This window comes from Babylonia areolata, chromosome 17 (genome assembly GCF_041734735.1).
Source record: "Babylonia areolata isolate BAREFJ2019XMU chromosome 17, ASM4173473v1, whole genome shotgun sequence".
In the NCBI taxonomy this organism is placed as follows: Eukaryota; Metazoa; Mollusca; class Gastropoda; order Neogastropoda; family Buccinidae; genus Babylonia; species Babylonia areolata.
Window position 1 is genome coordinate 11,021,241 of NC_134892.1, and position 16,038 is coordinate 11,037,278.

Below are 16,038 nucleotides of genomic sequence, written 5' to 3' on the forward strand. Positions count from 1 at the left end.
GGCGATGGGCAGGGAGAGGATTCCTCCAGGAGACCAGTTCACCAGCCTGGCCTGCCCCCCGTTCTGCTTCTCAGCCACCACCTTCAGCAGGTTCTGCATCAGGATCTTCCGCAGGTCTTCCGGCGTGACAGTCACGGGGCTACAGGGCGCCGCTGTCAGCGCTCCCCGCAGCTTGTTGTCCCCTTCTGGCGGAGTGGGCTCCCCTTTCACCCCTGAACCCAGGCTGACCGGTGGTGCTGACAGGCGGGAGTCTTCACCCCTGCCGGGAGCTCTCAGCAAACCCAGCGGCAGACTTCCGGAGCCCAGGTTCAAAGGGGGCGTGCTACTCTTGCTAGCACTGACGGAGACAATCTCTGACTCTGTCCGGGGGACAGGCACAGAATTCCTCCTCACGATGGTCGCTGCTGCTGCCGACTTGGGGGCGCTTCCGGGAGCGCCGAGGAGTCCTTTGGTCACCTTGGTGACCACGCCGGGCATCTGGTGCGTGGCCCTGACCACCGAGCCCGGCAGAGTGCGCTGAGCGGCGGGAGTGGTGTCCCCTGGGTTCCTGGAGGTCACAGAGTCCATGTTCTTCAACAGCTCCGATCGAATTGCACTGCCGCCACCTGAGTACGGAACTGCTCTGCAGGATAGGGGGCGCTGGAGGGGCTGTGGTCGGCGACGGCAGAGTGAGCGCCCCTGTCTTGACGACGTGTCTGATGTGGACGGCGGACGACGCGGACAGTCGTCGACCCAGCTCCTGCATGGAGGGACGCGGGGACCTACCCCTCTCCTCAAGAACTGGGGCCTAAAAAAAAACAACGTAATAATAGTAATGGTAATAATAAAAACAATAACAACAGCAAAAATTAATAATAATAATAATAATGATAATGAAGATAATAATCATCTTCACAATGAAATATAATAACACCAATAATAAAAACAAAAATACTACTTCTAGTATGACTACAACTGCTAAGACTACTACTACTACTACTACTACTGCCACCACTACAACTACTACTTATAATAAAAATAATATTACTAATATTACCATTGGTACTAATACTACCAATTATCAAGATGGTGATGATAATAACTTATAATAAAAATAATATTACTAATATTACCATTGGTACTAATACTACCAATTATCAAGATGGTCATGATAATAACTTATAATAAAAATAATATTACTAATATTACCATTGGTACTAATACTACCAATTATCAAGATGGTGATGATAATAACTTATAATAAAAATAATATTACTAATATTACCATTGGTACTAATACTACCAATTATCAAGATGGTCATGATAATAACTTATAATAAAAATAATATTACTAATATTACCATTGGTACTAATACTACCAATTATCAAGATGGTCATGATAATAATAACAACAGAGGGTGCAACAGCCGAGCGGTTAAAGCGTTGTACTTTTAATCTGAGGGTCCCGGGTTCAAATCCCAGTCACTGTGACTGGTGGTTAACTCACTCAGTACGGCCAGTCCTCTCTTCTCCTCTACACAGACCCCTCGGATGTCCTGTGGGTGTCTGAATGACCCAACCTTTAGCTTCCGTCGTCAGAATTGTGGTATTCTTTGTCAACATTCACCTCTTCAGTATAAGAGCCTTCCGCTTGCAATATTTTGATGATGGTAATTGGGGTGAAATGCTGTTAACATCGATTCTTTCACTGTTCATATGGAAAGAGTTAATGGGTGGAGATTTTTCCAATCTCTGAGGTCAACACATGTGCAGACCCTGAACCCCAACCATGTGTGTACATGCAAGCAGAAGATCAAATACGCATGTTTTAAAAGATCCTCCTGCATTCCATGTCAGCGTTTGGTGGGTTATGGAAACAAGAACATAGCGCACACCGGAAAACAGAGTATGGCTGCCTACATGGTGGGGTAAAAACGGTCATACACGTAAAATCCCACTCGTGCATACAAGTGAAAGTGGGAGTCGCAGCCCACGAACGAAGATGAAGATAACAACAACAATAATAATAATAATAATAATAATAACAATAAATAATAAATAAATAATAATAACAACAACAACAACAATACAAATAATAATACAAACAAGAAAAACAAAGACAATCAACTTAATGCACATAAAAAGAACCCATGGCAACCCGTGAGTGTTGTCCTCTGGCAAAATTCTGCAGAAGAAATCCATACTGAGCCAGAATCGGCAAGGCAAGAACAGCTTTCATCATGCTCAAGAACATCTGGGCACCTGGAGCAATCAGTATGAAAACCAAACTCCGCATCTTCAACTCCAATGTGAAGTCAATTCTGCTCTACGGATGCAAGACATGGCGGACAACACAGACAATGCAGCAGAAAATTCAGTATCAGTATCAGTAGCTCAAGGAGGCGTCACTGCATTCGGACAATCTATATACGCTACACCACATCTGCCAAGCAGATGCCTGACCAGCAGCGTAACCCAACGCAAATTCAGACATTCTTCAACACCTGTCTGAGGCGCATCTACAAGATCCGATGGCATGAGAAGATCCGAAACGAAGATCTGTGTGAGCAAGCGGGACAGGAACCAGTGGCCAAGCAGATATTGCGGAGGAAGTGGGGCTGGATCGGAAGCACCCTCAGGAAGCCAGCGTCCAGCATCACACGCCAAGCCCTGACCTGGAACCCGCAGGGAAAGAGGAAGAGAGGCCGGCCTCGAAACAGCTGGAGGCGAGATACCGAGGCAGAGCTGAAGCAGCAAGGGACCAACTGGACTGGAATGGCCAGAACAGCCCAGAACAGAGTGCGATGGCGAGGGGTCGTCGATGGCCTATGCTCCACCAGGAGCGATGGGCAAAATGATGAATGAATGAGAAAAAAACAAAAGAAAAAAAGGTGACGTTGTTTCTACAGCGATGTGCTCTCGCTCAGGGGAACAGCCTGAATACCACACAGAGAAGTCTGTTACGGCAAATAAAATACAATGATGGAGTCTCCCGTTGGACCGATGGATGAGTAGGCAGGCAGGCTTATCTGTCGGTGTGTGTCCTCATATGGGAGAAGAGGCCAATTCTGGATGTGCAGCACTTCCCACAGGTGTTGCAAGGGAAAATGTCTCAAGAAGTTGAGCCCTGCTTCCTTCACTCACGCTTCTCCTTAATGGCCAGCGTTCTCTTGTTTTCAAACGTCTTTGTGCCACTGAAGCACAGCATCCTACAGCGAGAGCAGTCAAGGGCATCAGTTAGCCTGGTTGCCTGACCAGCACAGGTGACTTTTTTTAGTGAGGAGGAGTTGTGCAGTCTCTTCCCCACTATCTCGCCTACCAACGCTCACAGTCCCACAGGTGCAGATACTGCCACGTGTAGGACGGCCTCGGCAGGTGCAGGTTTTTTCTTCAGAGTTCCATCTCCTAGGAGGACTTCCAGCCAAGTATAAGAGCTCCCCCTGCCTTTTGGTCATCCTCTTCCGCCTTCACAGATGTTGGGAAAAGTTTCCTCCTCCGCCTGGTCTGCCGTTGGGAGACTTCACATGCGGCAGGTAGTACTGATTTACATGGTACCAGTAGCAAGGGCTAAGCCCCTGACCTGATAAAATACAATACCAAACTCTTACAAGCATTCAGTAGTATACAAAAAGAAAAACCATAACCAGCATGCGAATCCCTACACACCGAGTGTTACTGCCTGCGGAAAACTTTAAAAGGTAAAACTGGTCATACATGCAAAAGCCCACTTGGTGATATGAGTGAATGTAGGAAACGAAATAAGTGAAAATTCAATAAACACATTTTGTTTTTGTTGGGTTTTTTTCATGAAGGGAACGAATTAATGAATACGCTTAATAGCCAAAAAAAGCGTAAGACAAGACAGAGCGTAAACCTGACAAGATGGCGTGGAGAGCATTGGCCACAGGAATGATTCAGTGCTTATAGCTTTTAGAGGCGTTTGATTGGCTAAGAGCGGGCCGGGCAAGACTTTTCACTGTTAACCGTGCGAAATTTGGCCAAGCAGAGCAAACCAGAGCAAACTGATAGGCCTAGTTTGCATCAGTTTGACATGGTACAGTATATGACACCAAATAATAAATTAAGTAGTTTGAACGGAAACCAGGGACTGACAAGTACATTATCAAATAAATGCATGAAATAAAATAAACAAGCAAACAAACAAACTTTTAAAATTCCTTTTTTTTTTTTATAAAATCCCAAACTCAACAACCCCTAGGAAAAGTTCACATAAGAAATAAAAGATGAGCCACATTCCTAGCATCAAGGGAAATAATCACATTTCAATACTACACACTGAAATAAATAAACTAAAAGTTAATGAACAAAATAATACCTACATCAATAAGATTATATATATGTAAAATACATTGATCAGCATCAAAGAAATAATTAAATACATAAACAAATATATTAAGAAAGGTAAATAAAAGAAACTTATGAATTTTAAATTAAAAAATGGATGCCAAAAAAAGAATTTACTAAATGAAAAGGAAAATAAGCTAGCAACTGAACCAAATGAGGGGGCAAAAAAAAAAAAAAAAAAAAAATCAGCTAAAAAAAACAACAACAAAAAAAACTGATCCCAACTCATTAATACACCCCCTATTATGTGGAGTGATGGCCGAGAGGTAACGTGTCCGCCTAGGAAGCGAGAGAATATGAGTGCGTTGGCTCGAATCACGGCTCAGCCGCCGATATTTTCTCCCCCTCCACTAGACCCTGAGTGGTGGTCTGGACGCTAGTCATTTGGGTGAGACGATAAACCAAGGTCCCGTGTGTAGCATGCACTTAGCATATGTAAAAGAAACCATGGCAAGAAAAGGGTTGTTCCTGGCAAAATTCTGCAGAAAAATCCACTTCGATAGGAAAAACAAATAAAACTGCATGCAGGAAAAAATACAAAAAAAAAGGGTGGCGCTGTAGCGTAGCGATGCGCTCTCCCTGGGGAGAGCAGCCCGAATTTCACACACAGAAATCTCTTGTAATGAAAAGAAATACAAATACAAAAATAACCCCCTTCATACCCCCCCCTCTGCAGAATCTCCCACCACCAACTCATCCAACATATCCCGCTTCACCCTTTACGACAAACCCACACTGGGACTGTGGCAGACGAACTGGTGTGTGATTGTGTACGAGAGACTTGAGAAATGTGGCATGGGAGAAATGCCACTCAGACTGTGCAGAAGATTAGTTTAAAAAAAAAAAAAAAATTAATTAAAAAAAAACACTCACCCATCATTCTTCCCACCACCACTACCACCCAACCCCCTCCTTCACCTCAGACAAACTCTGGTATGGCTGTGTATGGGGGGGAGGGGGGGCGGGGGCTTAAAAAAAGCGGCTTGGGAGTAATGCCACTGAAATGATGCAGCATACGATGAGATGGTTCAAGCATCCCGTACCCTCTAACACCCACTGGGACAGTGAATTCACATCCCCTGTGTCCTGGACTCGGCACAGAAAGGCAGGGCCCAATCCTCTTTTTCTGCCGTTTTAACCGAAGTCAGGTAGACCTACCCATTGACACCCGGGTGGAGTGAGGACAGTCAGAGTGAAGTGTCTCCCCAGGACACAACATCTTGTTGAAACAGGCCCTGAGACCCTGATGACTTGAGTGAAATGCCTTTCCCCAGGACACAACATCTTGTTGAAACAGGCCCTGAGACTCTGATGACTTGAGTGAAGTGTCTCCCCAGGACACAACATCTTGTTGAAACAGGCCCTGAGACCCTGATGACTTGAGTGAAATGCCTTTCCCCAGGACACAACATCTTGTTGAAACAGGCCCTGAGACCCTGATGACTAGAGTGAAGTGTCTCTCCAGGACAAAACATCTTGTTGAAACAGGCCCTGAGACCCTGATGACTTGAGTGAAATGCCTCCCCAGGGCATGACATCTTGTTGAAACAGGGCATCAGACCTGATGACATGAAGTGCCTCCCCAGGACATAACATCTTGTTGAAACAGGCCCTGAGACTCTGATGACTTGAGTGAAGTGCCTTTCCCCAGGACATAACATCTTGTTGAAACAGGCCCAGAGACCCTGATGACTTGAGTGAAATGCCTCCCCAGGACACAACATCTTGTTGAAACAGGCCCTGAGACCCTGATGACTTGAGTGAAATGCCTCCCCAGGGCATGACATCTTGTTGAAACAGGGCCACAGACCTTGATGAGGGAAGTGCCTCCCCAGGGCCTGACATCTTGTTGAAACAGGGCCACACACCTTGATGAGTGAAGTGCCTCCCCAGGATGTAACATCTTGTTGAAACGGGACCACACACCTTGATGAGTGAAGTGCCTCCACAGGGCATAACATCTTGTTGAAACGGGGCCACAGACCTTGATGATGGAAGTGCCTCCCCAGGGAATGACATCTTGTTGAAACAGGGCCACACACCTTGATGAGTGAAGTGCCTCCCCAGGATGTAACATCTTGTTGAAACGGGACCACACACCTTGATGAGTGAAGTGCCTCCACAGGGCATAACATCTTGTTGAAACAGGACCACACACCTTGATGAGTGAAGTGCCTCCACAGGGCATAACATCTTGTTGAAACGGGACCACACACCTTGATGAGTGAAATGCCTCCCCAGGGCATGACATCTTGTTGAAACAGGGCCACAGACCTTGATGAGGGAAGTGCCTCCCCAGGGCCTGACATCTTGTTGAAACGGGGCCACACACCTCATCACTGGTGAACACTGGATCAGAAGTCCAACGTCTAACCGACTCTGCCACGGCACGTCCTCAGATGCCTCCTAAACGATGGGACAGCAGCATGAAAAAAAAAAGATATTTAAAAGAAGCAACTTCTTCCTCGTTCGCATCCCATTAGATGAGCAGCCCGGTGTTCTCGATGAAGGCTGCCGTCCGTCACAGCTCCTCCAGGGTGCCGTACAGTTTGGCTTCCACTGCTGTCGGTGTTAAAAAAAAAAAAAGAAGCTTCTTCTTCTTCTGCATTCACTCGTATGCACACGAGTGGGCTTTTACGTGTATGACCGTTTTTACCCCGCCATGTAGGCAGCCATACTCTGTTTTCGGGGGTGTGCATGCTGGGTATGTTCTTGTTTCCATAACCCACCGAGCGCTGACATGGATTACAGGATCTTTAACGTGCGTATTTGATCTTCTGCTTGCATATACACACGAAGGGGGTTCAGGCACTAGCAGGTCTGCACATATGTTGACCTGGGAGATCGGAAAAATCTCCACCCTTTACCCACCAGGCACCGTCACCGTGATTCGAACCTGGGACCCTCGGATTGAAAGTCCAACGCTTTAACCACTCGGCTATTGCGCCCGTCAAAAAAAAAGAAGCAACTCACCTCCAATGCCTAACAGATTCTGCTATGGCACCTCTGTAGATGCCTCCAAAATAATGGGGCGACAGTAAAAAAAAAAAAAAAAATTCCAAAAAAAATCTCACCTCCAACGCCCCAGGAGGACTGCCGCGAGACGCCCCTCTCTGTACCCCCGCCTCTCTCTCCTTCTCCTTCCCACCATCCTCCATCGTCGTAGTCCCCCCTTTCTCCCCCCCTGCCTCCGCCCCCTCCTCCAGCGCTCTGGCCAACAGCCTGGCCACGGCTGTGTGGTTGCGACCTTGGGCTGCCAGGGCAGGAACGACGCCGGCGTAGTTGGCGATCTCGGGGTCCGCCCCTCGGTTCAGCAGCAGCTCGACGGCAGCCTTCTGATTGGTCTCCGCGGCATGGAACAGCACCGTGCGTCCGCTCTTTCCGTCCTGCAGGGGTCAAACATTTCAGTTCATGGAGTGAGACAAAGAACAAAACAAAACCAACAGAGTTCAGCAAACTAAGTTCTAGCTCTTCTCGTTCTGTAGGTTCAAACACTTCAGTTCATGGAGTGAGACAAAAAAGACAAAAAAACAATAACAGAGTTCAGCAAGCTAAGTTCTAGCTCTTCTCGTTCTGTAGGTTCAAACACTTCAGTTCATGGCGTGAGACAAAAAAGACAAAAACAACAACAGAGTTCAACATACTAAGTCCTGGCTCTTCCTGCCCCATAGGTTCAAACATTTCAGTTCTCCGAGTGAGAAAAAAACCCAGTGTTCAACATGCTTGCTCAACATGTCAAGTCTGAGAAAAAAAACCAGTGTTCAACATGCTTGCTCAACATGTCAAGTCTGAGAAAAAAACCCAGTGTTCAACATGCTTGCTCAACATGTCAAGTCTGAGAAAAAAAACCAGTGTTCAACATGCTTGCTCAACATGTCAAGTCTGAGAAAAAAAACCAGTGTTCAACATGCTTGCTCAACATGTCAAGTCTGAGAAAAAAAAACAGTGTTCAACATGCTTGCTCAACATGTCAAGTCTGAGAAAAAAAACCAGTGTTCAACATGCTTGCTCAACATGTCAAGTCTGAGAAAAAAAAAACAGTGTTCAACATGCTTGCTCAACATGTCAAGTCTGAGAAAAAAAACCCAGTGTTCAACATGCTTGCTCAACATGTCAAGTCTGAGAAAAAAAACCCAGTGTTCAACATGCTTGCTCAACATGTCAAGTCTGAGAAAAAAAAACCAGTGTTCAACATGCTTGCTCAACATGTCAAGTCTGAGAAGAAAAAAACCAGTGTTCAACATGCTTGCTCAACATGTCAAGTCTGAGAAGAAAAAAACCAGTGTTCAACATGCTTGCTCAACATGTCAAGTCTGAGAAAAAAAACCAGTGTTCAACATGCTTGCTCAACATGTCAAGTCTGAGAAAAAAAACCAGTGTTCAACATGCTTGCTCAACATGTCAAGTCTGAGAAAAAAAACAGTGTTCAACATGCTTGCTCAACATGTCAAGTCTGAGAAGAAAAAAAACCCAGTGTTCAACATGCTTGCTCAACATGTCAAGTCTGAGAAAAAAAAAACCAGTGTTCAACATGCTTGCTCAACATATCAAGTCTGAGAAAAAAACCCAGTGTTCAACATGCTTGCTCAACATGTCAAGTCTGAGAAAAAAACCCAGTGTTCAACATGCTTGCTCAACATGTCAAGTCTGAGAAAAAAAAACAGTGTTCAACATGCTTGCTCAACATGTCAAGTCTGAGAAAAAAAAACCAGTGTTCAACATGCTTGCTCAACATGTCAAGTCTGAGAAAAAAAACCCAGTGTTCAACATGCTTGCTCAACATGTCAAGTCTGAGAAAAAAAAAACAGTGTTCAACATGCTTGCTCAACATGTCAAGTCTGAGAAAAAAACCCAGTGTTCAACATGCTTGCTCAACATGTCAAGTCTGAGAAAAAAAAACCCAGTGTTCAACATGCTTGCTCAACATATCAAGTCTTTCTTCGCTCTTCCTATCTTGCGGGTTCAAACATTTCTTTTCAAGGAGCGAAACAAAAAACACTGTTCAACATGCTACATCTTAGCTCTTCTCATCTTGTAGGTTCAAACATTTCTTTTCAAGAAACAAGACAAGAAACAGTGTTCAACGTGCTACATCTTAGCTCTTCTCATCTTGTAGGTTCAAACATTTCTTTTCAAGAAACAAGACAAGAAACAGTGTTCAACGTGCTACGTTCTCGCTCTTTCTGTCTTCTCGGTTCAAGCATTTTATTTCAAGGAGCAAGACAAAAAACAGTGTTCAACATGCAAAGTCCTGGTGCCAGTTGCATTGCTTGGTTCTAACTTTTTGACAGTTACACATGACTAAATGCCTACGTTGACCGAACAATGCCATTGGTCAGTTCCATACTACACACAGTTAGTAGCGGGTTACGACAATACTGGACTCTTCCGTCTGAGCAATGCAACTGGCTCCCAGCTCTTACCATCTTACAGGTTCAAACATTTCCCTTCAAGGAATGAGAAAAAAAAAACAGTGTTCAACATATAAAGTCTTGAAAGTGAAAAACCTGGAGTAATAACAAGCCTAAGGTTATATCATAATATCATTCTCTTTCAACACACCAACGATTGATCAATGCAATCGTAAAAGATGCCCACAATCCTGTACTGTCATGGAAAGACGAAAGGAAATTTAACATCTTGACTGCTGAACCCTGATAAGTGAGACTGGTGTGATCAAACAGTTGCCTCTGCATTTAGTTGCGTGTCATGCATTAAATAAAAAATGCCTGCCAAAGAGGGAGGGAAGGACATTGAACACCTTCACTTCTGAACTTTCAAGAAGCGATGCTTGTGTGGTCAAATAGTTGCTTTTGCCTTTATCTGCCTGTTGTGTATTAGATTCAAAATATTTGCGCTGTAATGTGTTCAATTAAAAATGTTTGCACTGTACTGTGCTGCGAATGCTGAAATAAAGTTTTGTGCAGCATAACTTCTTCTTCTTCTTCTTCTGTGTTCGTGGGCTGCAACTCCCACGTTCACTCGTATGCACACGAGTGGGCTTTTATGTGTATGACTGTTTTTACCCCGCCATGTAGGCAGCCATACTCCGTTTTCGGGAGTGTGCATGCTGGGTATGTTCTTGTTTCCATAACCCACCGAACGCTGACATGGATTACAGGATCTTTAATGTGCGTATACACATGAAGGGGGTTCAGGCACTAAGCAGGTCTGCACATGTGTTGACCTGGGAGATCGTAAAAATCTCCAACCGTTACCCACCAGGCGCCGTCACCGTGATTCGAACCCGGGACCCTCAGACTGAAAGTCCAGCGCTTTAACCACTCGGCTATTGCGTCCGTCATGTGCAGCATAACATTTCAGTTACAAAATGTTTTGGTTTGTTATGTGTTGAACATGTTACATTTGAAAAAAAAAATGTTTGTTCTGTACTGTGTAACCTGGTGGTGTTCAATCGAAAATGTTTCTCTTGTAATCTACAACAAGCATAACCAGACGAAGAAAGAGTGAGGAACATCAAGGGAAACACGGTGCAGAATGGTTGCAAAAGAACTAAATGAGGACAGCGATACCTGGGGATGGGAAGCTAGCTAAGACAGCACAAGACAGGAGAACAGCTATACCTGTGGGGAAGCTAGCAAAAACAGCACAAGACAGGAGAACGGCTATACCTGTGGGGAAGCTAGCTAAGACCGCACAAGACAGGAGAACGGCTATACCTGGGGGAAGCTAGCTAAAACAGCACAAGACAGGAGAACAGCTATACCTGGGGGAAGCTAGCAAAGACAGCACAAGACAGGAGAATGGCTATACCTGGGGGAAGCTAGCTAAAACAGCACAAGACAGGAGAATGGCTATACCTGGGGGAAGCTAGCTAAGACAGCACCAGACAGGAGAATGGCTATACCTGGGGGAAGCTAGCTAAGACAGCACAAGACAGGAGAACGGCTATACCTGTGGGGAAGCTACCTAAGACAGCACAAGACAGGAGAGCGGCTATACCTGTGGGGAAGCTAGCTAAGACAGCACAAGACAGGAGAGCGGCTATACCTGTGGGGAAGCTAGCTAAGACAGCACAAGACAGGAGAACAGCTATACTTGTGGGAAGCTAGCAAAGACAGCACAAGACAGGATAACGGCTATACCTGTGGGGAAGCTAGCTAATACAGCACAAGACAGGAGAACAGCTATACCTGGGGGAAGCTAGCTAAAACAGCACAAGACAGGAGAATGGCTATACCTGGGGGAAGCTAGCTGAGACAGCACAAGACAGGAGAGCGGCTATACCTGGGGGAAGCTAGCTAAAACAGCACAAGACAGGAGAAGGGCTATACCTGGGGGAAGCTAGCTAAGACAGCACAAGACAGGAGAATGGTTATACCTGGGGAAAGCTAGCTAAGACAGCACAAGACAGGAGAACAGCTATACCTGTGGGGAAGCTAGCTAAGACAGCACAAGACAGGAGAACGGCTATACCTGTGGGGAAGCTAGCTAAGACAGCACAAGACAGGAGAACGGCTATACCTGTGGGGAAGCTAGCTAAGACAGCACAAGACAGGAGAACAGCTATACCTGGTGGAAGCTAGCTAAGACAGCACAAGACAGGAGAACAGCTATACCTGTGGGGAAGCTAGCTAAGACAGCACAAGACAGGAGAACAGCTATACCTGTGGGGAAGCTAGCTAAGACAGCACAAGACAGGAGAACAGCTATACCTGGGGATGGGAAGCTAGCTAAGACAGCACAAGACAGGAAAACAGCTATACCTGTGGGGAAGCTAGCTAAGACAGCACAAGACAGGAGAACAGCTATACCTGGGGGAAGCTAGCTAAGACAGCACAAGACAGGAGAACGGCTATACCTGTGGGGAAGCTAGCTAAGACAGCACAAGACAGGAGAACGGCTATACCTGTGGGGAAGCTAGCTAAGAAAGCACAAAGACAGAATGGCTATACCTGGGGGAAGCTAACAAAGACAGCACAAGACAGGAGAACGGTTATACCTGGGGGAAGCTAACAAAGACAGCACAAGACAGGAGAACGGTTATACCTGGGGGAAACCAGCTAAGAAAGCACAAAGACAGAATGGCTATACCTGTGGGGAAGCTAGCTAAGACAGCACAAGACAGGAGAACGGCTATACCTGGGGGAAGCTAGCTAAGACAGCACAAGACAGGAGAACGGCTATACCTGTGGGGAAGCTAGCTAAGACAGCACAAGACAGGAGAACGGCTATACCTGGGGGAAGCTAGCTAAGAAAGCACAAGACAGGAGAACGGCTATACCTGGGGGAAGCTAGCTAAGACAAGCACAAGACAGGAGAAGGGCTATACCTGGAGGAAGTTAGCTAAGACAGCACGACAGGCAACAGTCGAGATCTCTGGTTACAGCCCGATATGTCACAGGACACGGAGAGGAGTAAGATTAAAGATAAGACTGTGTAAAATAGGCGTTGAACTTGAAATGAAAATCCATTTTGCAAAATGCAGTGCAACATGTTTAAGGAGTCGTCGTAAGGATTACAATTATAAAGATGGTCTTCCAGGCCCACCCAAAGACAGGCACACACATACAAAGACACACACACACACACACACACACACACACACACACACACACACACACTTCTGACCATAATGTTCACATCAGCACCCTGCTCCAAAAGACGAGTTACGATCTCCAGGTCGTTATTCATCACTGCGGTGTGTATCGGAGCTAATCCTGAAAAGATAAAAAAAAAAATAACAATAATAAAAAAAAATTAGGTAAATAAACAATAACAAAAAAACACACATAAAATTTATTTTCAACATCATTCAAAACTGAAAAGAATTATAACAGAATAGTACACAATTAGAACAGAACAGAATAAGAATAGCATACTGCTGTGTGCAGCCGAGCTAACCCTGGAAAGAAATAAACAAATAATTAAATGAATTTTTTAAAAATTTTAATTAAAAAAAAACAGAATAAAATTACAACAGAACAGAACAGAATTAGAATACAAGAGAAGAAATCAGAAGAGAAGAGAATACAGCTTTATCACCAACTATTACTACCTAAAAAAAAACCCTGACCCTCAAAGTTGCAGTAGTCCAGGTCACAGGAGAATTTGCTCCACTACCCCCACCCACATACAAAAAAAACAACAACAACAAAAAGCAAAAAAAATCCTGACCCTCAAACCTACCCCCATCCACCCACACAAAAACACAACAAACAAACAAAACAAAACAAAATCAAAAAAACCCTGAACCTCAAAGCTGCGGTTGTCCAGGTCGCAGGGGAACCAACTCCACTACCCAAACCCACTCACAACACAAACACACACAGAGAGAGAGAGAGAGAGAGAGAGAGAGAGAGAGAGAGAGAGAGAAACAACAACAAAAAAACAAACAAAACAAAATAACCTGACCCTCAAAGTTGCGGTTGTCCAGGTCGCAGGGGAACCAACTCCACTCCCCCCCCCCCCCCCCCACACACACACACACAGAAGAAAAAAAATTTAAAAAAAACCAATCAGAACAAAATAACCTGACCCTCAAAGTTGCGGTTGTCCAGGTCGCAGGGGAACCAACTCCACTACCCCCACCCACACACACACACACACACAGAAAAAAAAAATCCAAAAAAACAAACAGAACAAAATAACCTGACCCTCAAAGTTGCGGAAGTCTATGTCACTGGGGAACTAACTCCACTGCAGCAGCCCACAACAAAACAAACAACAAAAAAACACACACATAAAAAAACCCTGACCCTCAAACGTGTGGTAGTCCAGGTCACAGGGGAATTTACTCCACAACCCCCCCCCCCCCCCCTGAGCCCCCTCCCCAACACATACACAAAACAAAAAAACCCTGACCCTCAAACGTGTGGTAGTCCAGGTCACAGGGGAATTTACTCCACAACCCCCACCCTCCCCCCCGCCCCTCCCCACACACACACACACACAAAACAAAAATCCCCTGACCCTCAAAAAGTTGCGGTAGTCCAGGTCACAGGGGAATATACTCCACACGCCCCCCCTCCCCCAACCCCTCCCCACACACACACATACACAAAACAAAAAAACCCTGACCCTCAAAAAGTTGTGCAAGTCCAGGTCACAGGGGAATTTACTCCACAACCCCCTCCTCCCCAACGTCCCCTCCCCCCACCCCTCCCACAAAACAAAAAACCCTGACCCTCAAAGTTGCAGTAGTCCAGGTCACAGGGGAATTTCCTCCCACCCCACCCCCCCAACACACACACACACAAAACGTAAAAAACACCTGACCCTCAAAGTTGCAGTAGTCCAGGTCACAGGGGAATTTACTCCACCACCCCTCCTCCACCCCTCCCCAATACACACACACAAAACAAAAAACCCCAACCCCTCCCCAACACACACACACACACAAAACAAAAAAAACCCTGACCCTCAAAGTTGCGGTAGTCCAGGTCACAGGGGAATTTACTCCACTGCAGCAGCGCCTCCAGACAGTCGATGTCGCGGCCCTGCACCGCCATGTGAGTGCTGGTCAGGCCCCCGCTGTCCACCAGGTTCGGATCCGCCCCCGCCTCCAGCAGCATCTCCATGGCCGACAGCGAGGTCAGCTTCACCGCCAGGTGGAGAGGGGTCTGCCCCAGGGGAAACATAAAAAAAAGACTTGTGTGGGAGGGGGGGGACCAAAAGGACGCACACTGAACAGAAAGACACATACCAGACAAAAAGGACACACATTGAACAGAAACATATGGGACAAAAAGGACACACGTAGAACAGAAAGACACATACGGGATAAAAAGGATGCATGTAGAACACAAAGACATATATGGGGCAAAAACGATGCACTTAAAACAAAGACACACATGGGACCAAAAGGACACATGTAGAAAAGAAAGACACATACGGGACAAAAAGGACGTACGTAGAACAGAAAGACACATACCGGACAAAAAGGACGTACGTAGAACAGAAAGACACATATGGGACAAAAAGGACACACGTAGAACAGAAAGACACATATGGGACAAAAAAGACGTACGTAGAACAGAAAGACACATATGGGACAAAAAAGGTGCACATAGAACAGAAAGACACATATGGGACAAAAAGGACGTACGTAGAAAAGAAAGACACATACGGGACAAAAAGGACGTACGTAGAACAGAAAGACACATACCGGACAAAAAGGACGTACGTAGAACAGAAAGACACATATGGGACAAAAAGGACACACGTAGAACAGAAAGACACATATGGGACAAAAAAGACGTACGTAGAACAGAAAGACACATATGGGACAAAAAAGGTGCACATAGAACAGAAAGACACACATGGGACAAAAAGGACGCACATAGAACAGAAAGACACATATGGGACAAAAAGGACGCACATAGAACAGAAAGACACATACGGGACAAAAACGACGCACATAGAACAGAAAGACACATACGGGACAAAAAAGACGCACGTAGAACAGAAAGACACATATGGGACAAAAAGGACACACGTAGAACAGAAAGACACATACGGGATAAAAAAAAGGAGGGACGTAGAACAGAAAGACACATACCGGACAAAAAGGACACACATTGAACAGAAACATATGGGACAAAAAGGACGCACGTAGAACAGAAAGACACATACAGGACAAAAACGACGCACGTAGAACAGAAAGACACATACGGGACAAAAACGACGCATGTAGAACAGAAAGACACATATGGGACAAAAATGACGCATGTA

General features: G+C 45.5%; 1 protein-coding gene across 1 annotated transcript in view; it reads right to left on the reverse strand.

Annotated features, from left to right (window-relative positions):
- Window positions 1-331: 331 nt before the first annotated feature.
- The window catches only part of LOC143291654 (uncharacterized), a 32,793-nt gene continuing 17,086 nt past the window's right edge, over window positions 332-16,038 (reverse strand). Inside the window, exons 4-7 of the mRNA XM_076601646.1 lie at window positions 14,726-14,927; window positions 12,937-13,025; window positions 7,419-7,730; window positions 332-787 (exon numbers count right to left, since the gene is read on the reverse strand). Coding sequence (XP_076457761.1) covers window positions 332-787; window positions 7,419-7,730; window positions 12,937-13,025; window positions 14,726-14,927 — 1,059 coding nt within the window. The remainder of the gene's footprint in view (window positions 788-7,418; window positions 7,731-12,936; window positions 13,026-14,725; window positions 14,928-16,038) is intronic.